Here is a 15,358-nt window from a genome sequence, read left to right on the forward strand (position 1 = left end):
CTAAGAATTATTTAAGACAGTATGTTAATTTCTAATGTTTTTAGAATTAAGACAGTATTTTAATTTCTAATGATTTTAGTACTTTGTTATGATCACTTTATGGTCCGGTGGTCAGAAAATGTACTCTATGTGTTAGTCTTATTATATCTTGTATTTTTGTATAGGGTCCATGGATATTTGAAAATAATATTCATATTATTAAAATCCACTATCTCTTTTCTGGGTAAGACTATGGTTTTCGTGAAATTCTCTTGCTGATTTTTGCATTTTTGCTTTGTATATTTTGATGGAATGTTACTAGGCACTATTATATGTACAATATAGAATGTGACAATATAAAGTCATCCTCTTTTACCCAGTTATTTTTTTCCTTAAATTCTATCCTGATATCAATATGACCAGTCCTGAATTATTTTTGTTGACCTCTGCTTTATCTTTACCATTTTGTTTAATCTTAGTCATTTCATTTTAGGTGAACCTCTAATGAAATGCATGCACATGCACACACACACACACACACACATATACAACCACACACACCACACACATACACACAAATGCAAAGGTGCATACAAAATTTTGGTTTTTGATCCAAATTGAAAATCCTTAAATAAGGAGATTTAGGTGACATGTGGATTCTATTCTCCTTCTTATTTTGTCTGTTTTTCTTGTGTCTCCTTTCTTTTTCCTGTCTTTGGCTGTGTATTGATGAAGTCTGTACATATTGATCAAAGCTGTTTTGTTTTGTTTTTCTTTTTCAGCAAACTGTGCATGAATTGACCATACTTCTTATGTTTTTTCACCTCTTGATTACTCCTCCCCTACCCAACCAGAGGGTTATTTCCACCATTCTTAATGTAATGTCTCAGTAACCTGTGATTCCTAAATACAGTGGACACTTCAGCACTAGTCTTGCTACACCACCCAGTGGCATTTAACACAATTGGTTACTCTGCCTCCCCCACCACCCCGTTCTATATGGCCCTGCAATTTTCAGGTTTTGTCTTGTTATTTGTTGAGCTACCTTTCTGTCTCCTTCCCCCCCTCACACTCCTTCCCTGTTCTAGGCTCTAACCCTCTATATTCTACTCCAGGTCATCTCCTCTACTGCTGTGACTTCAGGTGCTACCAAATATGACCGGGATTTGCAAATCTCCCGTCCTGATCACTTTTTTTGAGCTCTAAACTAACATGTACAATTGTTCTCTTGACATTTTCATGTGATGTCTGACAGGTACCTCCACCTCAGCATGTCCCACATGAGTCCACGGCTTTTCCTTCACGCCAACCCTCTCCTTTCCTCCACCTCTCATCAAACTGCAGTAACACAGACCTGTGGCTCAGACCATAACCTGAGGGTCATCACTAGACCTTTTTATCTTTTACCCCCGACCTCTTAACATCACCAAGTCCAAATGGTTCTGCCTCCGGCGTATTTTTGGAATTACTCACTTCTTTCCACCTCCACTGCTAACAACATCATGTCTTGCTCGGACTAATACAATAGTCTCCTCACTAGACTCTCAGCTTCTATGCCTGCCCCTCTAAAATCTATTTTCCACCCAGCATCCAGAAAGACCTTGCTGATATATATACCTGATCATAGCACTCTTCTTTAAACCTTCCAAAAGATTCTTCCACCCTTAGAATCAAAATCAAACACCACCGGCCTGGGCCGAACACCCCAACTTCCCATAACTTCTTGTCCTCTGTTTATATCCCAGCCAGCCCACCTTCCTTCAGTCTCCAAAATCCTGATCAAGTTCCCCTCGCACTAGCTCTCCTCACTCCCTCCAAATCTTTGCCGGCCTGACTCCTCCATGTCATCCTCGTCCCAGATCAAGTCCTCTCAGAAAGACTCGATCTAAAGGAGACTTTCTCCAACACCCAAGTCACCTGATTCTATTTTCATCATAACCCTCATCACTATTTAAAAATTATATGGGTAACAATTTGTTTACTTGATTATGTGTTTCCACCAACACATAAACTCCTTAAATGCACACAGCTTGTGTTTTCACTTTTGTGTCCTCAGTGACAACGCGTGGAACTAACACGTGCTCAATAAAATGGGTCAAATGAAAATGATGCTTAGTAAATCCCTCCCTGCCCCTCATGCAGGCATAGAAAGATGGAGGTTTGGAGTCAGAAGATCCAGATTTAAATACTGTCTATACCATTTATTAGATGTGTCTTTTAGCAAGTTATGTGACCCTCAGCTTTTTCATCTGAAATATGTGGATAACAACAGTGTCTACTGTAGAAGCCATACAGGGTTGCTATAGGATGAAAGCAGAAAAAGACCTAACCATTTGCACTGTGGTGCTCATACAATAAGAGCTTCGTAAGTCATAGCTAGCCAGCAAGTACCTATATAAATCACACACACACGCTCTGGTGTTTCTCTACACCAGAGGGTTCCACTACCCTGCCTTTGAGACCTCAACCTGTGCAGTCTTACCAACATCATGTTTCAAGCGCACAGTCCGAGTTTCTAACATTCTCTGACCAGTTCCTACCACACCCCAGCACAGCATGAGCTTTATAAACCTCTTTAAGTAATTCACCTGGAAATATAAATATTCCCCTCCAGCGTAATACAGTGGTTTCAAGCAGTCTCCATTCGGTCGACTTCCTCAGAGGTCTGTGAAGAGTAAATACACACAGGGCTATACAAATATCACACATGTTGAAAGGCATAGGGTAAAATCATCGTCGCACCGCACAATCCTATGAGTACAGGTTAAAGAAGTAACTCCCATTATGGCGAAATCTGCCCCCTTTAAAACACATAATGGCTGGAACACTTAAATCTTTTATCATTTATTATTTTTATTTGGACAACATATATACATATGTACAAAATACCTACGGTCAGAATCCTCTATTATAATTTCATTTGATTTACAAAAACGGGACAGCAAAATAACTTAGGTCACTAATACTGCACAAAAATAAAACTGATTAAACAGTTGTAAAGATCAGTATCTTACAGTGTTACAGATCATCTGTTGTGAAAGAACATTGCAGTCTATCCAGAGTGGTGATTACTGTGCTAAATCTATCTGCAAACTTACCACTAATCAGTTTCTGTAATTATAACTACCAAATAGAAATCTCAAAAGAAGCATGATGTAGAGATAGACCTTAAAGCCAGGGTATCATTCCACAGTGGTGAAGGGCTTTCTTCTTCCCTAACCAAGGAGAGGAGTTATCTTAACTCTAAAACGATTACATTTTCCAGAATATGACAACTACTTACAGTATTAGATAAAACAACTTTTCTTTCTTTTTAAACACCTGCAATAGTCTTTCAAAAAATTCAGTTTGGTTAAAAAAGTAAACAAAAATTACTATCCTGCATTTGGATTTTTATAAGTTAAATCCATGGTCTTTTTAATATAAAAAGTAATTGTTTCATAGTTTTAGTGTTCAATGAACTCTAGTAGTCCTCGTTGAACCATATTTGAGATAGTAAATCTAATTAGAATGCTGGTTCCTGTTTTGTGACATTTTAAAACAGGATTTATCACAAAGAATAAAAAGCCTTGAGTTTATACGTTACATTACTATAACATATAAGAGAATATCAAATGTGTGTTCGTCAACAACTTGAAAAGGCAAGTAGCAACTTTTTTTGGGAAGTAAATTGTGCATTTTTTTTTTTTTTTTAAACAAGTTGCTGCATTTACATCCATCTAAGTGCTGGATACAAGCCACATACAGATTTACTCCTGAAACTACAAAGATTGTCTTTCACTGACTTTGCTTGGTTTTCCTTCGTTTCTTTCTGTGAGGGAAAGATGAGTTTGTACAAGTGAGTGAGTTGCTAGGCAACCCCAAACTCTTCACTCACTAAAAGGCAGCGTGCAGAGGATCAAAGCAGAACCATTCCATGAGCTCAGTAAGAAATAGGCAGCCTAACCTATTTCATATGGAAGAACAGATGTCCTTAAAACTTATTTTGGACACAGAAATTAAAATTTGGTTTAAAATAAGCGTTTCAAAAATCTGAAACAGAGGTAGAAAGTGTTCTTTATTTTTCCTGACATGTTTTCCCGTGAGAAAACACTTTCCTTTTTATCCCATGGACTGCTCCCAGTCCCTAATGTTAAATGCAGTTCTCTTTATAGAACTACTAATTCAACTATGTTGGTTAAACAAACAAACAAAAAAACCCCAAAAAAACAAAAAACACCGTGCTAGTGATGGCTATTGTATTGGGAGTAGGAGTCAGCTGTGACCCATGCCTGCTGCAGGAGCCCACACTGGTTCTGAACTGGAAATAAGTATGTATCAGGTGAAATAACGAGTTCACTGAGAGGGAGGCACCCTGGCCTTACACAACACATCGTATAGCACATGTGTAAACTAGAGTGCACCAGAGCTCCCTGTTTTAACTATCAGATAAAATTGTCAGAAAGCATTATTTCCGAAGAAAAAAAATGTAAACATTTCCCCCACGATCACTGCTGACTCCCCTATGTGAGGTTACTTCTTAACTATGAAAACTCAGTTCATTTTTTTGACCACGTAAAGGCCAAAATTAAGTTTTCAGGTAAATGGCATATTATGGATGTAGTGGTTTAGGCCATTGTAGACACCTAGATACAAGACATATAGTGGTGAGGCTTCTGATGCAAAAGATACAGTGATGTTTCATTTGTACGCAGTCCACGTGCCTTCGTTCTCCAAAAGGGAGGAGTTTGCGGTCTCCTCTGAAATCATCGTGGTCTTTTCCCTTGGCACTCACTACTCATAGGGGTATATTTGTCTTTTACGTAACTCTCACACCTGTTGGTGGGAGTTTTGTAGGAACCTGGAAAGGAGACCAACAAACCTTCCCCTTCTTACCCCCGCCCCCCCCCCAAAAAAAAATAGGTGTTTCCAGAGCTAGTTACTATTATGCACCCATTCAAATAAAACCCAACAGAGTCAAAGCCCTCTCCCTCTGTGGCATTATAGTACAATAAGGTGACGTTAACTAAAAAGATCAGAAAATTTGGAAAAGTTAAGAGAGTTAAAATTCTGTTTGTTTTTTTAAATTAGAGAACAACAACAACAAAAACCAAAAAAAACTACCCTCCTTCTCCTTCCGCATCTATTGTATATATATTGCCCTTACATCTCTGCCATGATTTCTTAGGGAAACGTGTATACTGTAAAATAAGCCGATTATAACGTGGTTCCAAACAGAACGTCTTCTATCCTTAAAGCATGTATTTAACTTATTAATCCTCTGCATTGGAAAATAAAAGTGCAGCTTATGTTCAAAAAGTACAATTCATACAAAGCAAGGTTTAAAAGTTCTGTACTTAGTGTAACCTTTCACAGGTTTGTCTTGATTAGTATAAATTCAGACTGCTTATCCATTGACTATAAGTAACTTTTTGTGTTTTCAAGTCTTTAGATGACAGATCATGCTGGAGTAGGTGTGCTTTTGCTTGCATAAAGACAGCTGTGCTATGGCGTGTTGTGTTTTGTTTTTTCAATTTCACAAGTCGACGTGATTCAAAAGAGTGGTTTTTGCTAAAGAAACCAAAGCACACTCGTCATTACATTAAAAGGTACGAAAACAATTCTGAGAGACAGCAAGCAGAAAGGGCCCAGAATGACTGTGTGACCCCACAGGTCAACTCACCCAGTCAGACATATGTACACCAGTGTTGAATCTTTAAAATTCTACCCCAGTCTTGGCTTAGCCCCTTATCCCCACCCATTACCCACCCCGCCCCCACCAAGAAAAAATAATAATAAAGGAGAAAAAAAAAAAACAGCATTTGCCTTCCCTCCAAAAGTCAAAGTTCATGGCTGCCTCTGCAAGGGGACCAAATGTGGACTTTGATCTTAGGCTACAATGTGCTTTTTAAAAACAATGCAGGGAGAGGAAAATTAGAATATTGACCAAAAAACAAAAAAACTGACTTCCGGTGCTGGCAGCGTGCCTCTTCTGGGGCTGAGTTTCCACATGTCTGTCTGTTTGCTGGGAGTAGGTTTGTCTCTCCGGGGTCCGTCCCTCCCTGGCTTCGGTGGGTAGCACCTCACAAAGGGTTGGCCGGTGCCTTTTTGGATCGCTTGATCATACTGGGGTGGAACTCGGTGTGACGCCGGGCGTGCTTTGTGAGGTGGTCACTCCTCATGAAGCGCTTCTCACAGAGCGGACAGCGGAACTGCTTTTCCCCAGTGTGGGTCCGGTAGTGACGGGTCAGCTCGTCTGAGCGGGAGAACTTTTTAAGGCAGTCTGGCCACGTACAGGGAAAGGGCCGTTCACCTACGAGAAGGGAATCAAGACAGGATACAGTTTAAAGAGCGCGTAACAGACATTCTGAAGGCTGGTCATGGTCAACGATCCCTATGACTCCAAGGATAAATCCCTAGTCGACAAGTGCTACGGGCTGAATTGTGTGTCCCTGCCCCCCCATTCCTATGCTGAAGTCCTAACCCCCAGGACCTCAGAATGTGACTGCACTTTAAAGAGATAGTTAAAATGAAATGAAGTCATGAGGCTGGGCCCTAATCCAACAACTGGTGTCCTTAATGAGAAGAGATTAGGACACAGACACAGACAGGGAGAGAAAAGGCCATGTGAACATGCTGGGAGAAGATGGCCGTCTACAAACCAAGGAGAGAGGCCTCACAAGAAACCATCTCTGCCAACGTCTTCATCTTGGACTTCTCGACTCCAGAACTGTGAGAAATACATTTCTGTTGTTTAAGCCGCCCAGTCTATGGTACTTTGTTATGGCAGCCCTAGCTGATACCAAGAAGGAATTGCGGAGAATCATCTTCTCTAAGCAAATGAGCTTGCTACTTTGTACCCAATGGACCTCCAAGAACCTTGGAAATTATATTTTCTGGTTTTACTCTGTGGAGTGGCTGGTTTCATGAGTTCTCTCAGAGGAGTCAGAAAACTCAGTCCTTTGCTAAATTTCATGGCATCACAGAGATGGAAGAGTACTGAAGTATCCAGTCCAAATAACCTCCCACCTGGAGCAGGCATTTCCCCTCAAGCTCCTGAGTCCCTGCCTGAGCAAGTCTGGTGATGGGGAGACCTGTACCTGACAAGAAAGCCTGCTTGTTGTTGAGCATTTCTGTCAATACACTCTTATTCGTGTGAAATCTGCCTGCAAAGGCCATATTTTAAATCAGATTGGCTTCATATCAAAAATAAGCGTATTCCCTCTGCCACATAAAAATTCCTTCAAATATGTGAAGACAGCTATCATGTCTTTCTCTAATCTTTCTTTGTCGAGACTAAACAATGAGTTTTTTTCCAATTTCTCATAAAAGAGCTAACACTATTCTAAAATAACCTAAGTGCAGTCACAGAGCTAAGGGCCTCATATGCACCATCTCACTGAATTCTCACAAGACACCCCACGAAAGTGGCCCATTTTACAGATGAGGAAACAGAGGTTTAACACTTGACAGTGTTTCCACATCCCTCCCCATTCCAGTTGCAGCTAAGACCCGCCTTCCAGATGTGATCAGGTCAGTGTCAGGGGCCTCCTGACCCCCAGATGGCAGAAGAGGGACTGTGTCCATGTTTGGGAGGGACATATACACGCAGAAAGGCAGAACGGGCTATCTGTCTAAGATGAGAGTCTTGCTGGCTCCTTTTGGGAGTAACTGCCCCACACCCCACCCCTAGCTCCGAGCGCCTGCCTGCTCCTCACACCTTTCCAAGCACAGCCCAAAGCAGCTGCTTCACAGACTCAGGGCATACAGACTCCTGGTTTCCACAAAACTCTCCAGACACTCCTTTAGTAGGTGTGAGGAGTGAATATTTTCTCACTCCTGTCCCCACCTTCCTGGAATCCAGAGAGGGACTCAAAAGGCTGGGAGCTGTCCAGCGTGGTGAGTCTGAATCATCCAAAAGTTATTCATTCTTTTCCCCAGGTTCTCCTAAACTATGCCAGAGATGTAGAAATAATGATAATATCAACAAAACAAAACCTCTATCACCTTCATGATAACCTATACGTGACTGAGGTTTTATTTGCTGTTCTCTAAGCAGAGAGAGCAACAGTCTTCATAACCTGTACAACCTACTTGTTCTTATAGGAAACCCAACGTGGACGAGGAAGTCTATATACAGTAGTCCCCTTCTCCGCAGGGTTATGTTCCAAGACCCCCAGTGGATGCCTGAAACCTCAGCTAGTACCAAACCCTACGTATACTATGTTTTTTCCTATACACATGTACATACACTTTAGAGCTTCTCTTCAGCATATCTGAATCGCCAGCATCACTACTCTTGCACTTTGGGGCCCTTATTAAGTAAAATAAGGGTCACTTGAACACAATCACTGTGACACCCGGCTAGTCCACTTGATAACTGAGACAGCATCTAAGTGACTAATGGGCGGGGAGCATATACAGGGTGGAGATGCTGGACAAAGGGATGATTCACGTCCCGGCTGGACAGCGCACACAGCAGAGTGGTCAACACACTACCCAGAACAGCACACAATTTAAAACTTATCAATTGCTTATTTCTGGAATTTTCCATTTAATATTATCAGACCCTGGTTGGCTGTGGGTCACTGAAATTCAGAAAGTGAAACCGCGGGGCGGGGTGGGGGGGTGGACTACTGCAGATGGAGTCACTCTACGGGGAGTCTAGGTATAAATCCTCACTGAACTCTGTGCTAAAAGCCACAGCAGCAACAGGCAGCAGCAAACCAACGAATGAAGACCCTTACCCAAGGTGATGAGCCCGAGGATTAATAACGCACGAGGGTGCTCAAGATCTCTGGTGAGGCCAAAAGGAAAGAAAAAATAGAGCTTCAAACAGAACTCTCTGAAACAATGACATGGAGTTGAAAACTACACTTTGCAACTTCGTTGGATTAAATAGCATTTTTACCCAGTTCAGCAGAACTTTGAGCAAAAGCTGAAATGCAGGTTGTCACAACCCAACAAGGTTGAGTTTCCTCGGGCAAGGACAATGTCATGTCTGACTTTTGTGCTACTTGTGCTGCCAAGCATTTAGCAAATGCCTAAACACGTGTGTGTGCGCACGTGTGTGTGTGGTCTGTGTATGGTGTGTGATGTGTGTGTTATATGGTGTGTGTGTGTTGTGTGGTGAGTGTGTGTGTGGGGGTGTGTGTGTGATGTGTGTTATATGGTATGTGTGTGTTGTGTAGTGAGCGTGTGCTTGTGTGTGTTGTGTATGTGGTGTGTGTGATGTGTTGTATAGTGTGTGTGTGTGTGTGAGAGTGGTGTTTGCTGAGTCTGTTCATCCTCCAAGTTGCTCACATGACCAAAGTCTGCTCAGAAGTTCCTGCATCACCGGACAAGACTTCTGGGCTATTGCAGAATTAGACTGCAGCACACTCCTCTCTAAACCCAACGAAGTATCTAAGGGAGAAATGTTCTTTTAAATATGTATGTTAAAAACTACAATGAAGAGTCACAATTTATAAGGTGATAAGTTATAAAAAAAACAAATCAAAACACTCTCTCTGCTCTCTCCTTATTGGAGCCCTCTCCCCACTGCTTTATGATTGGATGATAAGGAAAGCGATAAAAAGGAAAAGCTCAGTGTTTTCTCAATGCTTGTTAGGACAAAAACTCATCAGACGCAGTTTTCTTCGAGGGGTGGTAATATGGTCCAGATTACTCACTGGCACATGTTTCTTTCAAGTGAATCATGAGAGGCGGTTAATTTATTTGAATGGATCTGTCTCCACTGTGGAAAAAAATGGATCAGAAGACCATTCTGCCGTGTGTCAGGATTAGAAAATAAGATACTCCCTCTGTATGAGGAAGATGGTTTCATGGACGTGATAATGGAAGATTGCCATGAAGCCTGAATCGGCTGTACGTACAGGAGAATTATTAAGTATTGATGCTCACAATTTACATATATTTCAAGGGCAATCAGGGGCCATTCCCATTGACTTCACTTTCAGTCTCGCTTATGGCTGTGCTCCCTTCACTGATCCTCATAGTTGTCATCATGTGATTGTTCTCATTACTTCTAACCCAGATGCTGTTGCTGACCTAGCATCCTTAGCCCTGAGTGTTTCAGAGATCAGAGAAGGCCCCCACAGATCCCAGAGCAAACCAGAGCTGGCAGCAGCCTTTGTTCAACTCACGTAACTTGTATAATTCAAGTTTACAGTTTCCAAGCATGTAGAAAAAGATCTACTTGAAAGTGAGTTGCTAGTGTGAAAGCTCCAGGATCATTTTGATTCTTGGATCCTTTGGAAAAGCATTAGGAGCTTTGGATCAATGATATTAATTAAGGGTTGGCAAACTATGGCCCACAGGCCAAATGTGATCTGCCATCAATTTCTGTGAAGTCCATGAGCTAAGAATGGTAGAAACACCATTCTTCCATTTGCTTTTAACCAAATGGCTGAAAACAAAATCAAAAGAAGAGTAATATTTTGTGACGAGAAAGTTATATGAAGTTCAAGTGTTCATGTCCGTACACAAAGTTGTACTGGAACACAGCCATGCTCACTCGTTTCCGTATTATCTATGCTTGCTTCTCCTCTACAACAGCAGTTGGCTACAAGGATCATGTGGCCACAAAGCCTAGAACATTTACAGTCGGGTCCTTTAGAAGAAGTTGGCCGACCCCTTATCTCAATCTGAAGATTGGAACTTCTACCTGGTGTAAATCCAAACATCTTCAGGAGCCAGACACATTATTAAAAATGGGTGAAATGCCAGGTGTGTTAAATCATGGGTTGTGGTGCAGCCCATGGCCAACTGGAGAGTGCTTTTCCCTCTGAAAAGCATTCAGATTCAACACTTTATAAAACATTGTTCCAACCAAGCAGTGTGTGCAGGGGACCCTGGATAATCTGAAGCCCTTGAAAGTCACCACCTCTTTAACCCAGAGGAGAATTTGCATACAACCTACTAGGGGATACATTTCAGCATGCCAGTCATTGATAGACACATAATAAGGTATCATCGAGAAAATAATACATGTTTTACACCTAAGACAGTATGAAATGGGGAAATCATATGTAGAGAAGGAATAGCATTTAAGGCTGAATGGGACCAGAGACAATGAGCAGAGGAAGAAGAAGAGGCTAGGATTTGCCCTGCGTCCTGCAGCCAGGGGGAGATCAAAGTTAGGCCTTCCCTTTTAGCTCAGTGCTAGGGCCCAAAAAAGAATGGTTACCCGACTTCATAGTGAACACATCATAAGGCAAAGCAGCTATCAGTTAAAGAATATTTAAACTTGTCTTTAGTATTAATGAGAGAGTTACCATCCTCCTGGGGGTGGGGGAGAGAACAGACAAGTACTAGTGTTTTATTTCTGGCCTTCACAGGAAAACACACCCAGAGGCAGTGACACAATAAACTCTGCTTTACTGGAGTAGAGCTGTTAACAGCACAAGTTTCTCGCGTTTTCATTATTTATACAACACTCCCCTCCCCTTTCAGCAACAAGCTAAGCACCTTTCGCTGACAGACTCAGCTCACAGTATAAAATAAACCTGATCAAAACCGCTACTGCACATTGCACCAAATGTGTAAAAGACTTTCTTTGCAGAGAGGCCAGGCCTCCAGAAGTCTCCTGGGCCTCCAGTGGGTTTGAGAGAAATGGAGTGGGGCTTGCTGGCTCTGCTCTCGCCTATTTAGCACAAATGACGGCTCACTGCTTTTAAGAAGGAGGCTCCACTCCACCGGGAGATGAGTTTGACTATGCCAACTGAAGCTTATTCTTCTCAGTCAAGTCTTGAAATGAACAGTGTTGAGTCCTCCATATAGAGGGAGAAAGGGGACAAGTGTGGGGATTGCTAATTGGATACACCTAACCCTGTCCAGGCTTCCCTGGGTTCCGACAGGCTGCCCGTTAAGGGAGGCCTATGCTCTCAATAGGGCCCCTTTCCCACCTGGTTCTTCTCAGCTTCCCTTCCACGATTCCACAAAAAGGTCTAAAACGGGCTAACCTTAGCCGAGGCACGAAGGTTAAAAATACAAACTCTGAAGTTTCCACTGCTTCTAGCAAAAGTAACCCAATCTAGTAAATTAAATCCAAGGAAATGAGGCCTCCTTTTTAGAACAAAACTCTAAAAATGCCAATTAAGAATCATAGCTTCTCACAGATGTACAAAATCAAGGCTGCTGCTTGAGGAAAAACAGGGGTTTTTAAGTGCAAAAAAAAAAGCAAGTAGGATTCCAGAGATAAAAGGATAATATATTAGAAAATCATATTAATATTTATTCCCCATTATAACACACTCACACCCACCCAGACACATATCTTGCCTTGACAAATACAAAACAGTATTTGATAAATTTGATAAAATTCAACATCCATCCCTAATAAAAACTTTCTGAAAAATAGTTCCTTAACAGGATAAAAAATATAGATCTGAAACCTTTCCAAGGTTAATCGTAACATAAAAGTAGCATTCCCATTCAAGTCAAGCCCAAGGCATGAATGGACACCACCCCCATCATTACTGCTACCTGATGTAGTTCAGGAAATGTTCGCAAGTGCAACTACATAACAAAATAAGAAGTAAATTGTGGAAAGGAGAAAGTGAAATAGGCATTCTTAATATTTACAGTCAATATAACTTTCTACTTGGCAAGTCTAAGATAAATAACTAATATAAATTTAAACTAATATAAAATAACAATGCATTCCTAGGAGTAAGTACACAAAAGAGCAATGGTGTTCTTATATGCTGACCACAGCCAGTCAGGATAAACCTTACAATAAAAGTTCAGGGCCTGTAAGAAGAAAATCATCAAACCTTAATGTAAAAGAAAATGAATAAATAGTACACTTCCCATGTTCTCGGATGGTAAGACTTAATGGTGAATGTGGCAATTCTGTACAAATTCATCCATAAAATTAACAGACCTCCCAGAAATTCTTTTTTCTTAAACTTGAAAAATATTCTAAAGTTCACTTCGAAGAATAAGTGTGCTCAATTTGCCAAGAAACTTTTGCATTAGAATAATAATAAGTGAGCACTTGCAATACCAGTTATTGAAACGTATGATTATAGCTGCAGTAACTAAGATAGTGTGAGACCAGCACAGGGAAAGACAATTCGGTGGAGCAGACTCAAGCCTGAAAATAAACTCAAGACTCTATTGGGATGGGATATTGCAAATTAGTGAATAAAACGATGCTTAATTCAAGTAATGGCATAGACATCTGGTAAAAAACAAATAAATCTGGATCCCTACCTTATACCTTTCACTTAAATTAATTCCCAATGGGCTAGATACATAAATATAAAAAAATAAAACCATGAAGATAAAAAAATAATATATGAGTGAATACTTTTTAGAATCCTGGAATGGGGAGAGACTCTCTAAACACGAAACCAAAGGCAGAGTCCTATTTGAAAGACAGCTTTGAAATACATAAAAATGTTAAACTTCTACATGGCATAAATATATAAGTAAAAAAAAAAATTAAGAACCATAAGAATGAACTAATAGAGGAAATTGTAGCATATGACGAAAGCTGAAAATCTGTAATATAAAAAGGACACTTGCAAATCAAAATGAATAGCCCAATGTAATAAAACTGGGCAAGAATGCAAACAAGTAAGTTGTAAAATAAGTTGAAAATATATTCAATCTCACAAGTTATCAAAACATGCCAGTTAAGACACCAATGAGATACATATCAGTCTGGTGAAAATGTTAAGGTATGTTCTTATACCTATCATTGGTGGAGGCACGAGGAAATAAGCCCTCTACTGAATGGAAGGGACTTATAACTGATCCAGGGCCATCTGGCAACATATTTGTCTAAGAATTGTTTTGGTAATAATTAGATAGGAAAACAAAAACATACACGGATACCAGCAGTGTTTACAAAAGCTAAAACTTGAAAACAATTTAAATGTGTAACAGTAAAGAACCGGTTTAATACAATATAGTGTATCCACACAGTAGAATAACATGTAACTGTTAAAAGGGTACTAAGTTGCTACATATTGGAAAGATGGTAGCAGCATATCCCTAAGTGAAAAGAGCAGCATATGTGTGTGAACAGGTATGGAGGGAAAAAATCCTGAAAGAACATATACAAAACATGAACAGTAGTTACCTGTAGGTGAGGGGATAAAGAGTAACTTTGACTTCTTTCTGTAATTTCCCCCTACATTTTCTAATTTTTTTAAACAGTAAGTACAAATTTCTTTCATAATGAGAAAAAGTCAGAAAGTCTTACACAAAACAAAAGAAACAATGGTGCACCAGAGTTTAAATTTTTCCACAAATGTTTTATAATCAAGAATATATTCCATGTGGGGAATGGAGGGGGGAAAGATTTACTTTCTACTGAGAAATCACTGGAACACTCCAATGCACAAGATCAAAGAAAGGAGAAGAATCATTCTGTTTCCTTTTCAAACAAATTGTTAGAAAGTGAGAAACTTTCTGAACAAACCACATCTGTTTTCTCACTCCTCCTCCACTTCCACCCCTCCTACTTTTTCTATACGTGAAAGGAAAATGGCCCCTACAAGAACAGACAGCAATCTCCTTCAGGTGTGGAGTTACACCCACAGTGACAGCAGGGCTGCCCCACCAAAGACTGTCCTCATTAGGAAGTGGGGGCTGAGAGCATGCAGACGTGCAAAGCCCAGAATCCAACAGTGCTTCTCATGGACCAGGCTGGTGCGCCTCATGTCCACACAGACCTGCCCCCAACCAAGTCTCCTGGCACCATGTTGTCCATTATCACCTGGCCTTAGTACCCATGGGAAAGCAACATTGACTTGCTGGTACAAAATGTGAGCCTTTGCTTTTCTCATTTCCATTTCCATTGCCCTCAAGTGTAGAACCACCCAAGCACTTGATAGAGGAGGCAGGCAGACCACCACTGGGTAGAGACAATCCTACATTCCCTGCATGAAGCATTCCAATTAATACTGGACTCAAAAATCAAGAGCCTTCTGTTTGCCAAAAAATATTGCTACCTATACATGTAGATGTTCTGACAAAATAAAAACACTTGATAGGCTTTGGAAGAATAATCCTGCCTGAATGACATTCCATCATATTACCATTTGCTCTTGGCCCCTCTCGAAACACCTCTTGTGATCTGGTTTCCTTTCATATTGCACGTGTTGATACAACAGAGTCACTATAGAGTTTGGATATGCAATTTTACTTCCTGGCCCCCGAGTTTATCTGTGGAAGACAACTTGTCCCATCCTTTAGGTTCTGAACTGGGAAGTGGGTGTGAGTCTGTAACATCTGTTATGAAGCACTTCCTCACTGGAGCATGTTGGTGTCTAGGAAGCAAGTCTGTCCGAATACTGCCTGCACGGTTTCAACTCCAGCTGATCTGTGAGACAGCACACGTGCTGGGACCTCAGGAAAAGAGATGGCAGACAATAGATTCTTGACT

The 15,358-nt window shown here is 40.8% G+C and overlaps 1 protein-coding gene across 1 annotated transcript in view; it reads right to left on the reverse strand.

Annotated features, from left to right (window-relative positions):
• Positions 1–2,812: 2,812 nt before the first annotated feature.
• KLF9 (KLF transcription factor 9) overlaps positions 2,813–15,358 on the reverse strand; it is a 34,242-nt gene continuing 21,696 nt past the window's right edge. The window contains exon 3 of the mRNA XM_019730638.2: positions 2,813–6,271. Within this exon, the coding sequence (XP_019586197.1) occupies positions 6,042–6,271 (230 nt within the window). The 3' untranslated portion in view covers positions 2,813–6,041. The remainder of the gene's footprint in view (positions 6,272–15,358) is intronic.

The sequence above is a fragment of the Rhinolophus sinicus genome, linkage group LG04, assembly GCF_036562045.2.
Source record: "Rhinolophus sinicus isolate RSC01 linkage group LG04, ASM3656204v1, whole genome shotgun sequence".
Classification (NCBI taxonomy): Eukaryota; Metazoa; Chordata; class Mammalia; order Chiroptera; family Rhinolophidae; genus Rhinolophus; species Rhinolophus sinicus.